The following is a 23,282-nucleotide window of genomic DNA, read 5'->3' on the forward strand; positions in this document are numbered from 1 at the left end:
TTATGTGGAGGGAGATTCATTAACCGTATCTGTGCCTAGAATCAATGACACAAGTCGGGGATTAGGTAGAGACATCATTGAGAGTGAGTGTCTTAAACATCTTCCTCCTGGCCGCAACTCACAGCCATCAGAGATACAGTTTAACAGTGAAAGAGGGGATGGGACTTTTTAAGAAATAACCACGGCCGCTAAGTGCTTTGCAGGGCTGCTCTTTAATACTTCTATTTTCTCCTGTTTTCTTGCCGATGTACTGGGCAGAGTAACAGTAACTGGGTCCACTCCACTCGTGATCCTTTACACAGAGTGAAAATAATATTACAAATATCTAGAACTGTGACGTTTCAGGGCTGCATTGAAAGGCTCGAAAATCCACCCTGGACATCACAGAGCCTCTCATTGCTGTAATTCCTCGCTGGATTCTCAATTTAATTCTCTGTTTCTTTCTTAGTGGGTGACCTCCCTGTGAAGCCTCAGAAGGAGTGGGTTCATATGGATTCTGTGGAGTTTGAAAAACTTGAATGGATGAAGGATCTCTCGCAACTAAGACAAAAGAAAACCAAAAAGGTCTGTGTTACGGCAGCTATAGGTGATGCTAGGTTAGTGAAATTATCAATTACATTACAGTAGTGGGAGGTACAGTAAGTGCAGTAGGTATACAGTGTATGTATATTATATTTATATAGCGCTAACAGGTGTACTCAGCACTTTACAGGTTACATTACAGTAGAGGGAGGTACAGTAAGTGCAGTAGGTATACAGTGTATGTATATTATATTTATATAGCGCTAACAGGTGTACTCAGCACTTTACAGGTTACATTACAGTAGAGGGAGGTACAGTAAGTGCAGTAGGTATACAGTGTATGTATATTATATTTATATAGCGCTAACAGGTGTACTCAGCACTTTACAGGTTACATTACAGTAGAGGGAGGTACAGTAAGTGCAGTAGGTATACAGTGTATGTATATTATATTTATATAGCGCTAACAGGTGTACTCAGCACTTTACAGGTTACATTACAGTAGAGGGAGATACAGTAAGTGCAGTAGGTATACAGTGTATGTATATTATATTTATATAGCGCTAACAGGTGTACTCAGCACTTTACAGGTTACATTACAGTAGAGGGAGGTACAGTAAGTGCAGTAGGTATACAGTGTATGTATATTTTATTTATATAGCGCTAACAGGTGTACTCAGCGCTTTACAGGTTACATTACAGTAGTGGGAGGTACAGTAAGTGCAGTAGGTATACAGTGTATGTATATTATATTTATATAGAGCTAACAGGTGTACTCAGCACTTTACAGGTTACATTACAGTAGAGGGAGGTACAGTAAGTGCAGTAGGTATACAGTGTATGTATATTATATTTATATAGCGCTAACAGGTGTACTCAGCACTTTACAGCTTACATTACAGTAGAGGGAGGTACAGTAAGTGCAGTATACAGTGTATGTATATTATATTTATATAGCGCTAACAGGTGTACTCAGCATGTTACAGGTTACATTACAGTAGAGGGAGGTACAGTAAGTGCAGTAGGTATACAGTGTATGTATAATATATTTATATAGCGCTAACAGGTGCACTCAGCACTTTACAGGTTACATTACAGTAGAGGGAGGTACAGTAAGTGCAGTAGGTATACAGTGTATGTATATTTTATTTATATAGCGCTAACAGGTGTACTCAGCACTTTACAGGTTACATTACAGTAGAGGGAGGTACAGTAAGTGCAGTAGGTATACAGTGTATGTATATTATATTTATATAGAGCTAACAGGTGTACTCAGCACTTTACAGGTTACATTACAGTAGAGGGAGGTACAGTAAGTGCAGTAGGTATACAGTGTATGTATATTATATTTATATAGCGCTAACAGGTGCACTCAGCACGTTACAGGTTACATTACAGTAGAGGGAGGTACAGTAAGTGCAGTAGGTATACAGTGTATGTATATTATATTTATATAGCGCTAACAGGTGTACTCAGCACTTTACAGGTTACATTACAGTAGAGGGAGGTACAGTAAGTGCAGTAGGTATACAGTGTATGTATATTTTATTTATATAGCGCTAACAGGTGCACTCAGCACTTTACAGGTTACATTACAGTAGAGGGAGGTACAGTAAGTGCAGTAGGTATACAGTGTATGTATATTTTATTTATATAGCGCTAACAGGTGTACTCAGCACTTTACAGGTTACATTACAGTAGAGGGAGGTACAGTAAGTGCAGCAGGTATACAGTGTATGTATATTATATTTATATAGCGCTAACAGGTGTACTCAGCACTTTACAGCTTACATTACAGTAGAGGGAGGTACAGTAAGTGCAGTAGGTATACAGTGTATGTATATTATATTTATATAGCGCTAACAGATGTACTCAGCACTTTACAGGTTACATTACAGTAGAGGGAGGATCAGTAAGTGCAGTATACAGTGTATGTATATTATATTTATATAGCGCTAACAGGTGTACTCAGCATGTTACAGGTTACATTACAGTAGAGGGAGGTACAGTTAGTGCAGTAGGTATACAGTGTATGTATATTATATTTATATAGCGCTAACAGATGTACTCAGCACTTTACAGGTTACATTACAGTAGAGGGAGGATCAGTAAGTGCAGTATACAGTGTATGTATATTATATTTATATAGCGCTAACAGGTGTACTCAGCACTTTACAGGTTACATTACAGTAGAGGGAGGTACAGTAAGTGCAGTAGGTATACAGTGTATGTATATTATATTTATATAGCGCTAACAGGTGCACTCAGCACGTTACAGGTTACATTACAGTAGAGGGAGGTACAGTAAGTGCAGTAGGTATACAGTGTATGTATATTATATTTATATAGCCCTAACAGGTGTACTCAGCACTTTACAGGTTACATTACAGTAGAGGGAGGTACAGTAAGTGCAGTAGGTATACAGTGTATGTATATTTTATTTATATAGCGCTAACAGGTGCACTCAGCACTTTACAGGTTACATTACAGTAGAGGGAGGTACAGTAAGTGCAGTAGGTATACAGTGTATGTATATTTTATTTATATAGCGCTAACAGGTGTACTCAGCACTTTACAGGTTACATTACAGTAGAGGGAGGTACAGTAAGTGCAGCAGGTATACAGTGTATGTATATTATATTTATATAGCGCTAACAGGTGTACTCAGCACTTTACAGCTTACATTACAGTAGAGGGAGGTACAGTAAGTGCAGTAGGTATACAGTGTATGTATATTATATTTATATAGCGCTAACAGATGTACTCAGCACTTTACAGGTTACATTACAGTAGAGGGAGGATCAGTAAGTGCAGTATACAGTGTATGTATATTATATTTATATAGCGCTAACAGGTGTACTCAGCATGTTACAGGTTACATTACAGTAGAGGGAGGTACAGTAAGTGCAGTAGGTATACAGTGTATGTATAATATATTTATATAGCGCTAACAGGTGCACTCAGCACTTTACAGGTTACATTACAGTAGAGGGAGGTACAGTAAGTGCAGTAGGTATACAGTGTATGTATATTTTATTTATATAGCGCTAACAGGTGTACTCAGCACTTTACAGGTTACATTACAGTAGAGGGAGGTACAGTAAGTGCAGTAGGTATACAGTGTATGTATATTATATTTATATAGAGCTAACAGGTGTACTCAGCACTTTACAGGTTACATTACAGTAGAGGGAGGTACAGTAAGTGCAGTAGGTATACAGTGTATGTATATTATATTTATATAGCGCTAACAGGTGCACTCAGCACGTTACAGGTTACATTACAGTAGAGGGAGGTACAGTAAGTGCAGTAGGTATACAGTGTATGTATATTATATTTATATAGCGCTAACAGGTGTACTCAGCACTTTACAGGTTACATTACAGTAGAGGGAGGTACAGTAAGTGCAGTAGGTATACAGTGTATGTATATTTTATTTATATAGCGCTAACAGGTGCACTCAGCGCTTTACAGGTTACATTACAGTAGAGGGAGGTACAGTAAGTGCAGTAGGTATACAGTGTATGTATATTATATTTATATAGCGCTAACCGGTGTACTCAGCACTTTACAGGTTACATTACAGTAGAGGGAGGTACAGTAAGTGCAGTAGGTATACAGTGTATGTATATTATATTTATATAGTGCTAACAGGTGTACTCAGCACTTTACAGATTACATTACAGTAGAGGGAGGTACAGTAAGTGCAGTAGGTATACAGTGTATGTATATTTTATTTATATAGCGCTAACAGGTGTACTCAGCACTTTACAGATTACATTACAGTAGAGGGAGGTACAGTAAGTGCAGTAGGTATACAGTGTATGTATATAATATTTATATAGTGCTAACAGGTATACTCAGCACTTTACAGGTTACATTACAGTAGAGGGAGGTACAGTTAGTGCAGTAGGTATACAGTGTATGTATATTATATTTATATAGCACTAACAGGTGTACTCAGCACTTTACAGGTTACATTACAGTAGAGGGAGGTACAGTAAGTGCAGTAGGTATACAGTGTATGTATATTATATTTATATAGCGCTAACAGGTGTACTCAGCACTTTACAGGTTACATTACAGTAGAGGGAGGTACAGTAAGTGCAGTAGGTATACAGTGTATGTATATTGTATTTATATAGCGCTAACAGGTGTACTCAGCACTTTACTGGTTACATTACAGTAGAGGGAGGTACAGTAAGTGCAGTAGGTATACAGTGTATGTATATAATATTTATATAGTGCTAACAGGTGTACTCAGCACTTTACAGGTTACATTACAGTAGAGGGAGGTACAGTAAGTGCAGTAGGTATACAGTGTATGTATATTATATTTATATAGCGCTAACAGGTGCACTCAGCACTTTACTGGTTACATTACAGTAGAGGGAGGTACAGTAAGTGCAGTAGGTATACAGTGTATGTATATTATATTTATATAGCGCTAACAGGTGTACTCAGCACTTTACAGATTACATTACAGTAGAGGGAGGTACAGTAAGTGCAGTAGGTATACAGTGTATGTATATAATATTTATATAGTGCTAACAGGTGTACTCAGCACGTTACAGGTTACATTACAGTAGAGGGAGGTACAGTAAGTGCAGTAGGTATACAGTGTATGTATATTATATTTATATAGCGCTAACAGGTGTACTCAGCACTTTACAGGTTACATTACAGTAGAGGGAGGTACAGTAAGTGCAGTAGGTATACAGTGCATGTATATTATATTTATATAGCACTAACAGGTGTACTCAGCACTTTACTGGTTACATTACAGTAGAGGGAGGTACAGTAAGTGCAGTAGGTATACAGTGTATGTATATAATATTTATATAGTGCTAACAGGTGTACTCAGCACTTTACAGGTTACATTACAGTAGAGGGAGGTACAGTTAGTGCAGTAGGTATACAGTGTATGTATATTATATTTATATAGCACTAACAGGTGTACTCAGCACTTTACAGGTTACATTACAGTAGAGGGAGGTACAGTAAGTGCAGTAGGTATACAGTGTATGTATATTATATTTATATAGCGCTAACAGGTGCACTCAGCACTTTACTGGTTACATTACAGTAGAGGGAGGTACAGTAAGTGCAGTAGGTATACAGTGTATGTATATTATATTTATATAGCGCTAACAGGTGTACTCAGCACTTTACAGGTTACATTACAGTAGAGGGAGGTACAGTTAGTGCAGTAGGTATACAGTGTATGTTTATTATATTTATATAGCGCTATCAGGTGTACTCAGCACGTTACAGGTTACATTACAGTAGAGGGAGGTACAGTAAGTGCAGTAGGTATACAGTGTATGTATATTATATTTATATAGCACTAACAGGTGTACTCAGCACTTTACTGGTTACATTACAGTAGAGGGAGGTACAGTAAGTGCAGTAGGTATACAGTGTATGTATATTATATTTATATAGCGCTAACAGGTGCACTCAGCACTTTACTGGTTACATTACAGTAGAGGGAGGTACAGTAAGTGCAGTAGGTATACAGTGTATGTATATTATATTTATATAGCACTAACAGGTGTACTCAGCACTTTACTGGTTACATTACAGTAGAGGGAGGTACAGTAAGTGCAGTAGGTATACAGTGTATGTATATTATATTTATATAGCGCTAACAGGTGTACTCAGCACTTTACTGGTTACATTACAGTAGAGGGAGGTACAGTAAGTGCAGTAGGTATACAGTGTATGTATATTTTATTTATATAGCGCTAACAGTTGTTATGGTACTTTTTGAAAGTAAACCAAAATGTTCAAAGTCTATCTGTTCCTGTCCAAATCAATAAATTAAATTGCGTATATACGCTGAAGTAATTAAGTCTGACACACGAGGTTCAGGTTAAAATAACTTCGAGAAAGTTTATTGGCAAGTGAAGTAAAAGCGGGCGCGCAGGCCCTTTTAAGAGGCATTTTGCGTCATCATTGATTATTAGAATATCAGCAAATAAACATCATCAATTGGATTAATTGTTAAGTGACGGGGTTAGTGTCTTACCTATTGGTTCGTAAAATTAAGAGGTTAGTCCCGTGCCCACCCATCAGAGGTGGGATTATTCTGGACACGGGTGGGGGACAAGGGGGTCCTAAGCGTCATTTTACACAGTCAATGATATCAGGCTTTATGTCCAGGTGCAAGGTCTCTTATGAATAGAACATTTCATTACTACTGTGTTCTGTGGCCTTCAAACTGTACTATCTTACAAGCTCTAAGGAGTAGCCAGCAAGTCTTAAGGAGTAGCCAGCACCTCCTGGTACTTGTCCTTGAAGGAAACACAGTCTTTGTCTACTGTACTAATTGGGTTGAGAAGTTCAGTCACGTAATGTAGTTTTAAAATGAACAAGTTAAGTCATGAGGACAAAATGGAGGATTGAGGAAGTCAGGTTAGGAGGACAAAATGGAGGACGAAGTCACAGTATAAAGTTAAAATGGAGTTAGTACAATAATTCAGTACAAGTACAATAAAGATTTTTAATAATTCCACATCAGTCCCCCCTATGAAATGTTAGATTCTAAGAGATAAAACTTTATTATGTTAGTATCAGAAGACGTGTTAACCCAAAGGCACAGAAACCCCGTGGCCGCTAGCTAGATGTTAATGCAAAGTGCAAGGCTGTCCCTAGATCTGACCCTAATAGGCTAACCATCCATCAGTATGGCTCTCGAACGCTTCACACCCAAGGGTATCCCATGGCAGCTAACCCACCACTTCTCCACATGGGGCCTTTACCATGCACTGACAGATGCTGTCCCTAATCTAGTCCCTTCCTAGAATTCCTGCACTTTATCAACAAAGGGGATAATTTGCAGCGGCAGACAGGGTGAGTTGATGTCTTGAAATTCTTGGTCATCAACTTCGAGATGGGTGAAAGTGGGTGCCGCTTGGTCAACAGTCTTCATGAGGGATTTTCTCAGACATGGGAGGACACAACAAAAGAGAAGAGCAAAGATAAAAAGAAAAATTAGTATAGCCATACCAATCTGCATTAAAGCCTTTTGCCATCCTGTCATCCAACCAAACCATCTTTCCCAGGGATCTTTTATCCCAGAATTCCTTTTTAACTCTTCAGACAGGTCATTTAATTTTTCTATAGCTAGTGTGACTTTACCATTAGGGCCTGTGTTTTCTGGGATGTAGGTACAACATGTCATAGTGTCGGGCAAAATCTTACAAACCCCTCCTTTTTCGGCTAAGATCATATCTAGGGCCATCCTATTCTGGAAAGTCATTTGGGATGTGGCCTGTAACTGTTCGGCCAACCCCTGGAGGGCGTCTCTGGTGTAATTGACAAAACGCTGTTGATTATAATAAATGTAATTTATCCAATTTAGATTCTTGTTTGCGGTAACTATGGTAAAAATTGATTCAAATCCTGCAGCAACTTCATCCCTAGCTTTAAACTCATTGGGCACCCCCCTGGGCACTCCAATGGCATCAATATATACATGAGGATCAAAACTTCCTTTCACTGGGGCGTCACGTTTAACCTTAGTGTGGCTGAACTCATGGGTGTTGAGGTGTGTGTCAGAAATAATATGTATAGGCATAATGGCCTTAGTCAAAGTACACTCTCCCCACCATTCCGTGTCCATTCTGGATCTCAGCTGTAAATCCCCACACAACCAGTAAATGTCTCCTAGTGACCTAGTATGGTGTTGCAGCAAGCGTACAGGAACAGTTCTGTATGTAGCACAATAACCTTTGGAAAAGTTACCCACAAATTTACCAATACCATCGTACATGGCATAGAACGTGTAATTACCTTTATATACGGTAATACCATCAGGGGGTTTGACATCGTTGGCTAGGAGAGGATACTCCTTTGTCCATGCAATACATATGGACCTGTTAAAATTATAGTGATAGGCAAAAAGGCTTAAAATACATTCTTCTATATCTACGGGTAGGATTAAAGGTACGGTACCCAGGTGAGGCCGGGCACCGCCACACACGTAACATGCAGTTCTATTATGCTTATTAGCATTATATTTCATCCATTCTAACCATAAATTTACATCATTAAAACCTGTTTCAGCGGCCATGGTATCTTCAAAGGTGGGGTTAGCAATGGCCATCATGTCCTGAAAGGTCTGGATATGAGGTTTTAATGGATTGGGGACCATATGGGTGGCCCCTTGCCACTCAGAAGAGTTGCACATATCTTTGAGGTAGAAATGTCCTAATTTCTGGTAGGAACCCCTTTTCCAGTACATTCCCATCACATACTGGTCTGCATCTGTTGGGCTTGGGTGCTCAATGTTAAGGATTAATTTCATTGGTGTGCTCCCCCCAGGCTTTCTTAAAGTCATTCTCTGGAGAAGCGATCTACCATGATCATCTACTTTAGCTACGGCACTTTTTGGTTTGTAACCCCAGGCAGGCCCGGCATTCCATCCCGCTGCCCCCCAATGGTCACAATTGTGCCCCCATTGCTTGTCAACTACACAAACATATGGGTCTTTCGAATGAGGGATATCTCTATAGATGCTCTGGATTTGTGGTGTGGGAAATGGGCATTCTACAATGTCACAGTAGTCAAAGGTATAAGTAGCCACCTGGGTGCATGATGAATTATACCAGAAGGTGTACCCACTAATATCTTTGGTAATGGCTACTTGCTGGGCCTTCATAAGGCTAATTAAGGAGAAGATGTACCAGAGATACATGTTTGTGCGATATTCGCTTCCTCTGGGGCAGAAGATTTCTTGCAGTGGGAAGCGTGGATCCAATTTGGTCTACCGGCCAATTTGACGGAGGTTGCGGTAATCAGGAGAACTTGGAATGGACCGTCAAATCTCGGTTCTAGGGTATTTTTCCGCACAAACTTCTTGACCAGGACCCAATCTCCGGGAAGCAGGTTATGGGAACCTGTATCCAATTCGGGATCTGGAATTGAAGAGAAAACTTGGGCATGTATTTTGTTTAAAACACTTGCAAGTTCAGTTACATAATCTACTAAAACATCTGATTGGAGCTGTAACTGCTGTGGATAATAACAACCTAGCCTGGGTGCTGTCCCAAATAGAACTTCATATGGGGACAGTGAATGCTTCCCTCTAGGTGTGTGCCTAACACTAAATAAAGCTATTGGCAGACTTTCTGGCCAGGGCATCTTTGTTTCTTGTGACATTTTTAACATTCTGGTTTTTAGGGTGCCATTCATGCGCTCCACTTTACCACTACTTTGTGGGTGGTAAGGGGTATGGAAGGCTAGAGTCACCCCTAGAGCGGTCCAAATTTCTTTAGTCACAGTTGCTGTAAAGGCTGGGCCTTGATCACTCTCGATGACTTCTGGGAGTCCGAATCTGCATACAATATCTGTAATTAGGCGCTTTGCGGTTGTCTTTGCAGTGATATTGGCCACTGGGTAGGCTTCTGGCCAGCCTGAGAACATGTCCACTATTACTAGTGCATATTCATGGGGCCCACTCTTGGGCATTTGGATGTGGTCAATTTGAATTCGTTGGAAGGGGTACATGGGCTTTGCCAGGTTCTTTGCAGGCACCTTGACTGGTCTTCCTGGATTGCATTTTGCACAAATGACACAGGCCTTGCAGAAGCTACTGATCAATGTTGTGATTCCAGGTGCTTCATAATACTTCTGTATGAGAGCGGCCATCAATTCTTTTGACAGGTGTGCAGGCCCATGTGCCCATTGGACAACTGCTGGATACAAATTTCTGGGGAGACAAAATTTGAAGTTGTTATAATATATTCCGTCCTTTTGGACAGCTCCTTTCTTTTTCCATTTCTGGATTTCTTCAGGAGTGACTGCAGCTTGTTGTTCTTGTAAGATTCGCAAATCAGTAGGAAGAGTTTGCAGAGCAAAAATAGGGACTTCTTCTTCTTGTTGTCCGGACACTTCTTCATCCACTTCCTGCAGATCCCTGGCCGCTAACTTAGCAGCTTGGTCAGCCAAATGGTTGCCCTTTGCTTCATCTGTATCCAATTTCCCGTGGGCCTTAACTTTCAAAACGGCCACTTCTTTAGGGAGTAGGAGGGCATCCATTAGCTCCTTGATTGCAGTGCTGTGTTTGACTGGTGTACCGGCGGTGGTAAGAAATCCTCTAGTCTTCCAAATTAGGCCGAAGTCATGTGCCACACCCAGAGCATATCTTGAATCTGTATAGATATTGGCACGTTTTCCTTCGGAAATTTTGCATGCTGAAGTCAGAGCCTGTAATTCAGCTTCTTGCGCAGACATTGCTGGCGGTAAGGATGATGATTTAATAATTTCATCTGTTGTGGTTACGGCATATCCTGTGTGATATGTTCCTCCTTCATCGGCATATCTCGATCCGTCCACAAACAGGGTAAAATCCGGATCTGGTAATGGGTTCTCATGCACAGTTGGTAAGTGCACTGTTTCCATTTTCATCTGTTCAAAACAGTCATGAGGTGTTTCTGGGTCATAATCATTCTTTATGACCAGATCTTGAAATTCCTTTTCCAGGAAATGGCGTGGCCATGCTTCTAGAAGGTCAGTTGTTGGGTATTTGACAATACCATTTTCCTGTAGCTGTTCTTCATTCATGGTGGCCCATAGTTTTGCCATGGGCCCAAGATCATTCCATGACCTTGTCTTCAACTTGGTAACAGGAATATGTGGGATAGCAGTATCCCAATGACGGTAAAGGTAGTTAAGTTGTTGAGGTAGCTGGATCAAGACCATGCTATTGCCTTCAGAGTCACAATAGAAGTCTTGTGCAGTAAGCTTTACATCGGTCCGGTGGTAAAGCTCATCTTCATAGCAAGGTTCAGGAGTAATGTTCGGTTTGTACCACGTGGTGCAGAAGGCGTGATCTGGGCCTTCACAGAGAGGTTTTTCGCCTTCATAAAATGTCAAATGTGGATGCATGACTTTCTTGATACATCCACAGAGCAGGTGGATGTAGGTTTCATCCGTGATAAATCCATAATAGATACCCCCCTCAGGGAGTGGAAGAAGAGTGGACGGATTAAGCACTTGGTATCAGAAGATAAGCGTTTGCAAGTGTTCAATGAGAGATAAGTATGTGTGTGAGATACTCAAACGTCTAGGTGTGGTCCCCTTAGCCTTCACCAATAATGCATCATATAAACAAAAAATTAGACGGAATATCTTACATATAAACAGTAGAAATTCTGGTGGTGTGAGTATTATTCCTATAATAGGATAAAAAGCAAAGAAAACAAATAATGGTGCAGTATCGTTTGTACTGATGGGAGGATTTGTATTATTCCCAATATGATCCCAATAAATTTGCACTCACAAACAAGGAGCCAATCAATATCCGGCTCAGATCATCAGCTTTGTGGGGTATCAGAGGTCCCACTCCCTCCTTTGTGTGTGCAGAGTCTTCCTTCAGTTGCAATAACAGGCATGCAGTAGTAGTTAAAGTGCTTTATTCCATAAAGTGCACATAAGTGATAAAAGTAAATAAAAACCTTACAGTCTGTACTGGTTAGTCCTGGATAAAATGGCAATACGCGTTTCGCCTCTCTGGGAGGCTTCCTCAGTTGCTGGTTTAGTGTCCATGGGGTTATCGTCCTTTTAAGTCCGTTTCTTACTTCGTGAGGTGTGTTACTTCCGGGTCGCGCCTATTTCTTACGCATTTCCGGTTTGCGTTCCACCATTGGAACGCATAGGGGAGTTATTCGCTGACTTCCTGTATGTCTGTCTACTGGAACGCATCTTTGCGTTCCACTCCACCGTCGATCTCCATTCCGGATGAAACTTTCAATGTCCATTAAAGTTCTTTATATAGTCCCAATATTATTAAACTCCACACGTTTCTCAAATGAAAAAATAGAAGGAGAGGGGAGACAAAAAATAGATGGGGGTAGTCAAGGGTCGAAATGTACTGTTTTTAACGGTTAAGTTAACCATTCCCTAATATCATAATTTTGTATATATGTGTCCAGTGGATGTATAAAGTGTTAAAAAGTGTTGTCAAATGTATACCATTTCATACCCATATTCTTATCCTTTATGTATCAGTGGGAGAAAGGCTTACCAGTATTTCTCAAATATTGCCAAAATTACCCCAATTTTCAAATGGATAGGGGTATAAACATAATGATAGGAATATAAACATGGTCATAAATACAGAGTGGGTGAGCGAATGGTCGGATATTTGTATGTCTCGGTAAAAAATCAGAAAGGTATAAAATGGTAATGTTAAAAATACATAAGGTGCATGCTGTGCAGGAGTGTCAATCATAATAAAATCACTAAGGCATCCCATATGTACAATATTAAATGTATAGACTAACAGTCGGATACTTTCTCCGAACAAGAATAAGTAAGGTGATGTATAGAAGCTATTAGTTAGCAGGCAGTATTACACCCATAATCAACAATAAAAAAAGGTATCTCAAAGTCGTGTTATGCACAAAATATAAACCATAAAGAGGTTGTATATAGAAAGATGGGCTTTTAAAATTTTCCATTATCTAAAATGGCAAACTTCAAAATCTAGGTTGAGGCCATGGGGGACTAATGTTTTAAAATTATAAATAAATCTCATCTCTTCTTTTCCTAATTGTTTTATATAGTCTCCTCCTCTCCAATCTTTCTTTACTTCTTTAATAGCACAAAAAAACAGGTTTTCTGGGTTTTGGTTGTGTGCCTGTTTAAAATGTAGCGGAACACTATCCTAATTTTGAGAGGTCGAATTGTTCTCCCTACATATAATAAGTCGCAAGGGCATTTGAGGATGTATATGATGCCCTTCGTGTGGCACGTCAGATGGTCTGTTATCGTGTAGGGTCGTTTTATTATATTTTCTATGTTTGTAAGGTGTCTTTTGTGGCTATTGGTGGTTCTGCAAGGGAGGCACATTCCACATCCATAAAAACCCTTGAGGTCCTGTATCAGATGGTTTGTTTTTTTGGGGCTTAAGTGACTTTTAACTAAATAACTCTTAAAATTTCTGGCTCCCCTATATGTAATTCTTGGTCGTGAAGGTAAAATCTTATTTAAAATAGGGTCGTTCATAAGAAGGTGCCAATATTTTTTAATAGTCTTTTGGATATTTTTGTTTTGTCCATTGTAGTTACAAATAAATGGTATTTCATTCTTATTGAAGGCTTCCCTTTTAGGTTTATATTTTATTAGTTCACTCCTCGGTTTCTCTTTAACTTCTTCTATATCTCTTTCTAAGGCTAGTGTATCGTACCCTTTTTCCTGAAATTGTTGTTTTATATAATTGACTTGTTCTGTATAGTCTGTAACCTTCTTGCAGTTCCGTCGTATTCTTAGGAACTGACTTTTTGGTGCGTTTGCAAGCCATGGGTGATGATGGCAGCTGTTTCTATCAATATACCCATTCGCATCTACAGGTTTGAAATGGTTCTTTGTAATTATACTCGAATCTTGGATGTTAATGTTAAGGTCTAGGAAATGGATCTCCTCCTCACTGTATGTGCTGGTTAAATGAATTCCCCAATCGTTAGAATTTAAATACTTAATAAAATCCTCTAGTTGGTCTCTGTTGCCTTTCCAAATAAAGAAAATATCGTTGATGAAACGACAACAGGACACCAAGTTTGCTACCCAGTCGTGGCCCTGGGTCACGTGTGTTTCTTCCCAAAAGGCCATGAACAAATTGGCGTAACTGGGAGCAAACTTGGTGCCCATTGCCGTTCCACAGACTTGCAGGTACATATCTCCCTCAAACCAAAAGAAATTATTGGTTAAAATTAATAAAATGCCTTCTAGTATAAAATTCACTTGTTCCATTTTAAGCACTTGACATCTTTGGATGGAAATGTTGTCAGGCAAAAGAAGATGACACTGTAAGCGCAGATGTCTGGCTGGAGACACGTGCTTGAGCTGGACTTGGTTGATGATGGCAGAAATGTCATGAGGGGCCAAAACAACCAGAGGGTGGCCAAGGACTAGGTCTGAGGTTCTCTCTATGAGTTCTCTCGCAGCAAAAACAGCCCTGAGACAGGAAGGAGTCCCTCTGGCCACAATGTCCAGTTGACATGAGAAATATCCAATAGGCCTCTGGCGGCCTCTTAAGTCATTAGTTTGGGTGAGGACTCCCGTTGCATGGCCTTGTCTTTCAGAGACAAATAATTTGAAAGGTTTGGAGTAGTCAGGCAGGCCCAAGGCAGGAGCAGAGGCGATGGCCCGTTTGAGGGCATTGAAATTGTCCAGAGCTTCAGCAGCCAGACAGAATGGGTCAGACTTAAGAACATCATAGAGAGGTTGCATGAGCAGAGAGGCTTCTGGGATCCATGCTCTGCAGTAGGAAATGAGGCCTAGGAAGGCATGAAGGGACTTAGAAGTCCTTGGAGGCGGAATGTCCAGCACAGCTCTTACCCGGTCTCGAGTAAGATGTCTGGTACCTTGAGATAGACAATGTCCAAGGAAGATCACTGAAGATTGACAGAATTGTAGCTTGATGAGGGAAGCTTTACATCCCTGTTCTGCCAAATAGGAAAGAAGACTAAGTGAACACCTTTCAGTAGTGGGCTTATCATCTCCACATAGCAATAGATCATCCACATACTGAAGCAGGACAACTTCTGGGTGCTCAGCTTGCCATGGGTCAAGAATGGTGCCCATGGCCTTAGCAAATTGACTTGGAGAATTTTGTGCCCCTTGGGGCATGACAGTCCAGGTATATTGTTGCATTTCATGAGTGAAAGCAAACAGGTATTGACAGGATGGGTCCAGTGGGACACTAAAAAAGGCATTGGCCAGGTCAATAACTGTGAAGAATTTTGCAGATGGTGGGACTCCAGAGAGCAGAGTATGAGGATTTGGTACAAGAGGGGTGTCCAGGACGGTAGCTTCATTAACAGCACGGAGATCCTGAACCATCCTGTACTTCTCTGGCTCACCCTTTGGAGTTTTCTTTTTCACAGGAAATAACGGGGTGTTGCATTCAGATTTACATTTGACAAGGGCACCCTTCCCCAAGAGTGCCTTGATGTGGACAGAAATTGCAGCAGACTGTGCTGGTTTTAATGGATATTGTGGTTTTCTTGGTAACTTAGCTCCTGAAATAAGCTTTACCACCACAGGGGGAACATTTAGGTGACCTATGTCCTCTGGGCCTGAGGACCATAACTTAGCGGGCACCTGTGTTTTTAATTCCTCTGGGAAATTGGACCTTAATTCTGCTGCCTCCTCACGGGGCTTTTCTAAATGCAGCATCAGAGGCAAAGAGCATAGGGCTGAAGTGTCTGATACAGACAGAGGTGTAAACATTTCTACCTGCCCATCCGGGGTAAAAGTGATGGATGCTTGCAGGCGTGAGAGGACATCAGCACCTAACAGGTTAATGGGGCATGTGGAGGATACTACAAAGCGAGCGAGCAGGCTAGAACCAACTCGCAGCGGAGTTGTTAGGGGGCTATGTCTCGGCTGACCATCCACTCCAACACAAGAGACATCGATATTTGACAGAAAAGATGGGTCTGGCAGGTCTTGTTCTCGCAGAACACTACGGGCTGCACCTGTGTCAACAAGGAATGTGGTAGGGTGGCCTTCAATAGGCAAAGTCACTGTGGCGAGTGGCCCCCCTTTATCCCCTGTAGACACTGCCATTACAGGGGTTACAGACACAGGCTTGCCAGTCTCCTAATCGTCCGGTTCTTCAACAATTGGAACCTTTGTCTCGGTCCTGGGGCCTGGGGCAGGCTTAGAGAACTTCTTGGGTGCCCCTGGTTCCTTTTTAGGTTCCGGACAGTCGCCTCTGTAGTGTCCCTGAGCCCCACAATTGAAACAAGTTACATCTTCTAACCTGACTCTCTTGGTGCCAGAGGTGACGGGGGTAGCGCGAGCTACCATGAGGGGAGCTGGATTGGATCTTCTTGGGGTCTGAACAGATTCCAACCCTCTAGCAACTAAAAGCAGGGTATCCAGGGGAACAACCTTGTATTCAGGACGCGCAGCAATAATTCCCTTGCGTATAGAGTCTTTAACACCTTGGACAAACGCACCTGACAGCATTTGTGAATGAATCTTGTCAGTAAGATCAAACCCCAAATCTGTGAACATTTGATACAGTCTTGCATGAAACCTTTCCACTGATTCTCCTTTATCTTGAATAACATCAGTAAGGCCAGCAGCCTGATCCGCAAGTTTGTCCTTAGCCCATTCTCTTAATTGGGTGCAAAAAGTTACTCCGGAGGGGTAATCAACGTCACTGCCGAGCAGATCCGTACTGAGGTGTCGGGCCATGCTTGGCCAATATGCATCCCCTGCTTTTATAGCACAAATGCTCAGTAGATCACGCCATGCTGCGGAATAAGTCTTTTGAATTTGAACTATCCCTCGGTAGAAGGGCATAGGCTGTTTTTCTGGGTCAGGGAGTGATTTCATTAGAGCACTAGCTTGGGTGGGATTGAAAGCAACATATTTAGGAGGGGCCTGTTCTCCCCGACCCTTGTGGCCAAAGGAGTCATCGATAGAACGATGAGTTGGGGCTCCCGCGGCAAGCTCCGATGAGACATGGGACACCCTGTCCATCTCGTCATCATCGAATTCTATGATGTTGGCTCTTTTGCGCGGTGCAGGGCCCGCATGAGGTGAAAGGATCGGTGGTTGGGAACGGGCCCCAGATGCAGGGGTGGCTAGCGAGTCATAACCTGGGGATAGGTAGTCACCGGGAATTACCGGCATCAGGGCCGAACTGGGGGCCGCCATATTGGTGGCCGGAAAAGGTGTTACATTAGGGTTAGGGGAAGGAGTGGCGGCCATGTTAGATGTGGGCACACCCGGAGCAACCTGTGCCGGACTGGGCATAACCGGAACCTGGGGAGTGGCTTGGGGAAGGGGTAGTGGATATCCGGGATAGGGCAGGGCCATGGGATATGGGAAGGGGTAGGGCCAGGCTGGGGAGGGAAAGGAGGTGGGGTATTGGACTGGGGTGGAGATGGGAGGGGACGGAGAGGGATTGGTAGGGGTGGGTGTAGAGGGAGGAGCCGGGGTGAGTGTGGAAGAGGTGGTTAGCTGGGCGGATGAAGAGGGGAGGGGATCATTAATGGAGAGGGAGTGTAGGGAAGGAATGGCAGATGACATGTTAGGGGGAGGTATAGCAGGTAGCGTAGGGATGGATGAGGATGATGGGAATGTTAAAGATGGGGCAGGGGAAAAGAAAGATCCATCAGAATTCAGGACCGGGCAGACAGGGGAGGTAATGGGATGGGTATTGGGAGTGGGGAACATAGTCAGCTGGCTATCACTTATTGCTGACTGAACCTTGGGGATAGACATTCCCTGGGCGCCGGTTTTGGGCGCTGGCTGAGGGTAGACCCCAGCAACACAATTATTATGATACACAAACAATTTCACACCTTTGTGATTTATCTCTTCCTCAACCCAACCTTCTAGCTGAATAGCCTTCGCTACTCTATACCATGCTTCAGCAGTCTTTAATAAACCATTATCTGTAAGCTTGCCTTTCTTTTCTGTCAGTAACCTACGCCAACTTTCTGGTTGCAATCTTCCACATGTCGGTACAGCAATTCTACATACTTTTGCAATTTTTTCAACACCTTTAACCATTTCCTCACCCTCTCTGTCTTCGACTAAATCACATGCTAACCAGCCCTTACTGGGCTTGCTTAAATCCTGTCCCATAATCCCTTTACCCCTATACCAGCGTCCTAGATATAGGGAGAGAGAGGGAAAACTGAACAAGAACGTCTACAATGCTCGACTGCCACCCGAGAATCGTGGGACTTTCTCAGGTGCGTCTTCCCAAAACGTAGACTAGTCACTGAATCCGCCTACCCGGGGTGGTAGACACGGATTGGAGCGAGGTGAGAAGTGTGTGACCAATCACTTCTCTTTCAAGAGAAATGGGGGTGGATAGTATAATAATATAGGAAGTGTAGAAAAGATGAAAGGCAAGGAAAAATCCTTAGAGACAGACACAGGAGTTCATGAGACTCCTAATAAAACAGACAAGACAACAATACAATTGAAATACAGTGCATGCATTACAGTTCAAATAAAATCAACAATAATCCCTTTCCTTCTACATGTGCTTACTCCAAAGTCACCTTTCTCAACCTCGTAGTGTCCCCGCTCGGAGAACGACTTTCATAAGTCTCACTACCAGCGGCCAAGGATAACAGCTAACACCGGTCCGAAATCCTTTCCAGCCTCCCTCTACTCTGCAGTCCACGAGAATGTGGCCACGTCTATCCTCACTCCCGTAGTGCCCCTATAAAACCCACTTATAAGTCTCACTACCACGTGATGCGAAAAACAAGCAATACCTGCCTGAATCCCCCCCGGAAACTGAGTCCCCTGCCACAAGGCTCAGACTCCTACCACAATTAAATAACCAGTGGATCTCCGGCTCAACTAGAACCGAAAGGTCCGGGCCAGGACGTCCCCAACTCAACTAGAGCTGGATGGTCCGAACGTGCACAGTGAAGCTAGCTAGGCTATCAAAGTGACACACCATTGGATCACAGAAACCTATGATTCTACACAGATCCCACAGTTCCACCAACTTCTTTTTCCTTACAGCCACAGCCACGAGGCTCCTAAAAGAAGTAAACAGGCAACAGAAGACCCCCAGGAACACATCCACAGGTCAACCCCCCTTTTTCCTTACAACCACAGCACAGTGGTTCCTAAAAGAGGTAAAACAGGCAACAGAAGACCCCCAGGAACGAATCCACAGGTCCACCCCCCTTTATCCCAAAAGGGGTAAAATACAAACAGACAAACACACTGAAGACCCAGGCAAATCCCCTCAGGTCCACCCCCCTTTATCCCAAAAAGGGGAAAACAAGCAAGACAGAACCCCAGGCAAATCCCCTGCAGGTCCACCCCCCCTTTATCTCAAAATGGGGAAACAGGCAAACAATTCAAACACAATTCGAACACACCCAGGCAACAGATAGACTAAAATGCAGGTAAACAAATGAGTAACGAGACACCGGGCAAGATATTACCTGTCTTTGATGTCCTCCCGGGAAGCAGTCACAGACACGTGGACGGGTCAATCAAAGGGGCCGGAACATACCGGTGGCTCTGCAGAAGTCTCTACCGTGTATCTGGAGGTGATCAATCTCCCTTCCTTCCCCCTGGATTCCTCCGTCCACCCTTGTCTTCCTTAGGACGGCTCACCGGCCGGACATAGCCCGATGCCCCACGTTGGGCGCCAAGTTGTTATGGTACTTTTTGAAAGTAAACCAAAATGTTCAAAGTCTATCTGTTCCTGTCCAAATCAATAAATTAAATTGCGTATATACGCTGAAGTAATTAAGTCTGACACACGAGGTTCAGGTTAAAATAACTTCGAGAAAGTTTATTGGCAAGTGAAGTAAAAGCGGGCGCGCAGGCCCTTTTAAGAGGCATTTTGCGTCATCATTGATTATTAGAATATCAGCAAATAAACATCATCAATTGGATTAATTGTTAAGTGACGGGGTTAGTGTCTTACCTATTGGTTCGTAAAATTAAGAGGTTAGTCCCGTGCCCACCCATCAGAGGTGGGATTATTCTGGACACGGGTGGGGGACAAGGGGGTCCTAAGCGTCATTTTACACAGTCAATGATATCAGGCTTTATGTCCAGGTGCAAGGTCTCTTATGAATAGAACATTTCATTACTACTGTGTTCTGTGGCCTTCAAACTGTACTATCTTACAAGCTCTAAGGAGTAGCCAGCAAGTCTTAAGGAGTAGCCAGCACCTCCTGGTACTTGTCCTTGAAGGAAACACAGTCTTTGTCTACTGTACTAATTGGGTTGAGAAGTTCAGTCACGTAATGTAGTTTTAAAATGAACAAGTTAAGTCATGAGGACAAAATGGAGGATTGAGGAAGTCAGGTTAGGAGGACAAAATGGAGGACGAAGTCACAGTATAAAGTTAAAATGGAGTTAGTACAATAATTCAGTACAAGTACAATAAAGATTTTTAATAATTCCACATCACAGGTGTACTCAGCACTTTACAGGTTACATTACAGTAGAGGGAGGTACAGTTAGTGCAGTAGGTATACAGTGTATGTATATTATATTTATATAGCACTAACAGGTGTACTCAGCACTTTACTGGTTACATTACAGTAGAGGGAGGTACAGTAAGTGCAGTAGGTATACAGTGTATGTATATTATATTTATATAGCGCTAACAGGTGCACTCAGCACTTTACTGGTTACATTACAGTAGAGGGAGGTACAGTAAGTGCAGTAGGTATACAGTGTATGTATATTATATTTATATAGCACTAACAGGTGTACTCAGCACTTTACTGGTTACATTACAGTAGAGGGAGGTACAGTAAGTGCAGTAGGTATACAGTGTATGTATATTATATTTATATAGCGCTAACAGGTGTACTCAGCACTTTACTGGTTACATTACAGTAGAGGGAGGTACAGTAAGTGCAGTAGGTATACAGTGTATGTATATTATATTTATATAGCGCTAATAGGTGTACTCAGCACTTTACAGGTTACATTACAGTAGAGGGAGGTACAGTAAGTGCAGTAGGTATACAGTGTATGTATATTTTATTTATATAGCGCTAACAGGTGTACTCAGCACGTTACAGGTTACATTACAGTAGAGGGAGGTACAGTAAGTGCAGTAGGTATACAGTGTATGTATATTATATTTATATAGCGCTAACAGGTGTACTCAGCACTTTACAGGTTACATTACAGTAGAGGGAGGTACAGTAAGTGCAGTAGGTATACAGTGTATGTATATTATATTTATATAGCGCTAACAGGTGTACTCAGCACTTTACAGGTTACATTACAGTAGAGGGAGGTACAGTAAGTGCAGTAGGTATACAGTGTATGTATATTGTATTTATATAGCGCTAACAGGTGTACTCAGCACTTTACTGGTTACATTACAGTAGAGGGAGGTACAGTAAGTGCAGTAGGTATACAGTGTATGTATATAATATTTATATAGTGCTAACAGGTGTACTCAGCCCTTTACAGGTTACATTACAGTAGAGGGAGGTACAGTTAGTGCAGTAGGTATACAGTGTATGTATATTATATTTATATAGCACTAACAGGTGTACTCAGCACTTTACAGGTTACATTACAGTAGAGGGAGGTACAGTAAGTGCAGTAGGTATACAGTATATGTATATTATATTTATATAGCGCTAACAGGTGCACTCAGCACTTTACTGGTTACATTACAGTAGAGGGAGGTACAGTAAGTGCAGTAGGTATACAGTGTATGTATATTATATTTATATAGCGCTAACAGGTGTACTCAGCACTTTACAGGTTACATTACAGTAGAGGGAGGTACAGTTAGTGCAGTAGGTATACAGTGTATGTTTATTATATTTATATAGCGCTAACAGGTGTACTCAGCACGTTACAGGTTACATTTCAGTAGAGGGAGGTACAGTAAGTGCAGTAGGTATACAGTGTATGTATATTATATTTATATAGCACTAACAGGTGTACTCAGCACTTTACTGGTTACATTACAGTAGAGGGAGGTACAGTAAGTGCAGTAGGTATACAGTGTATGTATATTATATTTATATAGCGCTAACAGGTGCACTCAGCACTTTACTGGTTACATTACAGTAGAGGGAGGTACAGTAAGTGCAGTAGGTATACAGTGTATGTATATTATATTTATATAGCACTAACAGGTGTACTCAGCACTTTACTGGTTACATTACAGTAGAGGGAGGTACAGTAAGTGCAGTAGGTATACAGTGTATGTATATTATATTTATATAGCGCTAACAGGTGTACTCAGCACTTTACTGGTTACATTACAGTAGAGGGAGGTACAGTAAGTGCAGTAGGTATACAGTGTATGTATATTTTATTTATATAGCGCTAACAGGTGTACTCAGCACTTTACAGGTTACATTACAGTAGAGGGAGGTACAGTTAGTGCAGTAGGTATACAGTGTATGTATATTATATTTATATAGCACTAACAGGTGTACTCAGCACTTTACTGGTTACATTACAGTAGAGGGAGGTACAGTAAGTGCAGTAGGTATACAGTGTATGTATATTATATTTATATAGCGCTAACAGGTGCACTCAGCACTTTACTGGTTACATTACAGTAGAGGGAGGTACAGTAAGTGCAGTAGGTATACAGTGTATGTATATTATATTTATATAGCACTAACAGGTGTACTCAGCACTTTACTGGTTACATTACAGTAGAGGGAGGTACAGTAAGTGCAGTAGGTATACAGTGTATGTATATTATATTTATATAGCACTAACAGGTGTACTCAGCACCTTACAGGTTACATTACAGTAGAGGGAGGTACAGTAAGTGCAGTAGGTATACAGTGTATGTATATTTTATTTATATAGCGCTAACAGGTGTACTCAGCACGTTACAGGTTACATTACAGTAGAGGGAGGTACAGTAAGTGCAGTAGGTATACAGTGTATGTATATTATATTTATATAGCGCTAACAGGTGCACTCAGCACTTTACTGGTTACATTACAGTAGAGGGAGGTACAGTAAGTGCAGTAGGTATACAGTGTATGTATATTATATTTATATAGCGCTAACAGGTGCACTCAGCACTTTACTGGTTACATTACAGTAGAGGGAGGTACAGTAAGTGCAGTAGGTATACAGTGTATGTATATTATATTTATATAGCGCTAACAGGTGTACTCAGCACTTTACTGGTTACATTACAGTAGAGGGAGGTACAGTAAGTGCAGTAGGTATACAGTGTATGTATATTATATTTATATAGCGCTAATAGGTGTACTCAGCACTTTACAGGTTACATT

The 23,282-nt window shown here is 41.6% G+C and overlaps 1 protein-coding gene across 1 annotated transcript in view; it reads left to right on the plus strand.

The window, feature by feature from the left end:
* Nucleotides 1-23,282, plus strand: part of RPAP1 (RNA polymerase II associated protein 1) — a 79,531-nt gene that overhangs the window by 10,345 nt on the left and 45,904 nt on the right. The window contains exon 8 of the mRNA XM_063439956.1: nt 449-564. Within this exon, the coding sequence (XP_063296026.1) occupies nt 449-564 (116 nt within the window). The remainder of the gene's footprint in view (nt 1-448; nt 565-23,282) is intronic.

Source organism: Pelobates fuscus, chromosome 13 (assembly GCF_036172605.1).
Source record: "Pelobates fuscus isolate aPelFus1 chromosome 13, aPelFus1.pri, whole genome shotgun sequence".
NCBI classification, from domain to species: domain Eukaryota; kingdom Metazoa; phylum Chordata; class Amphibia; order Anura; family Pelobatidae; genus Pelobates; species Pelobates fuscus.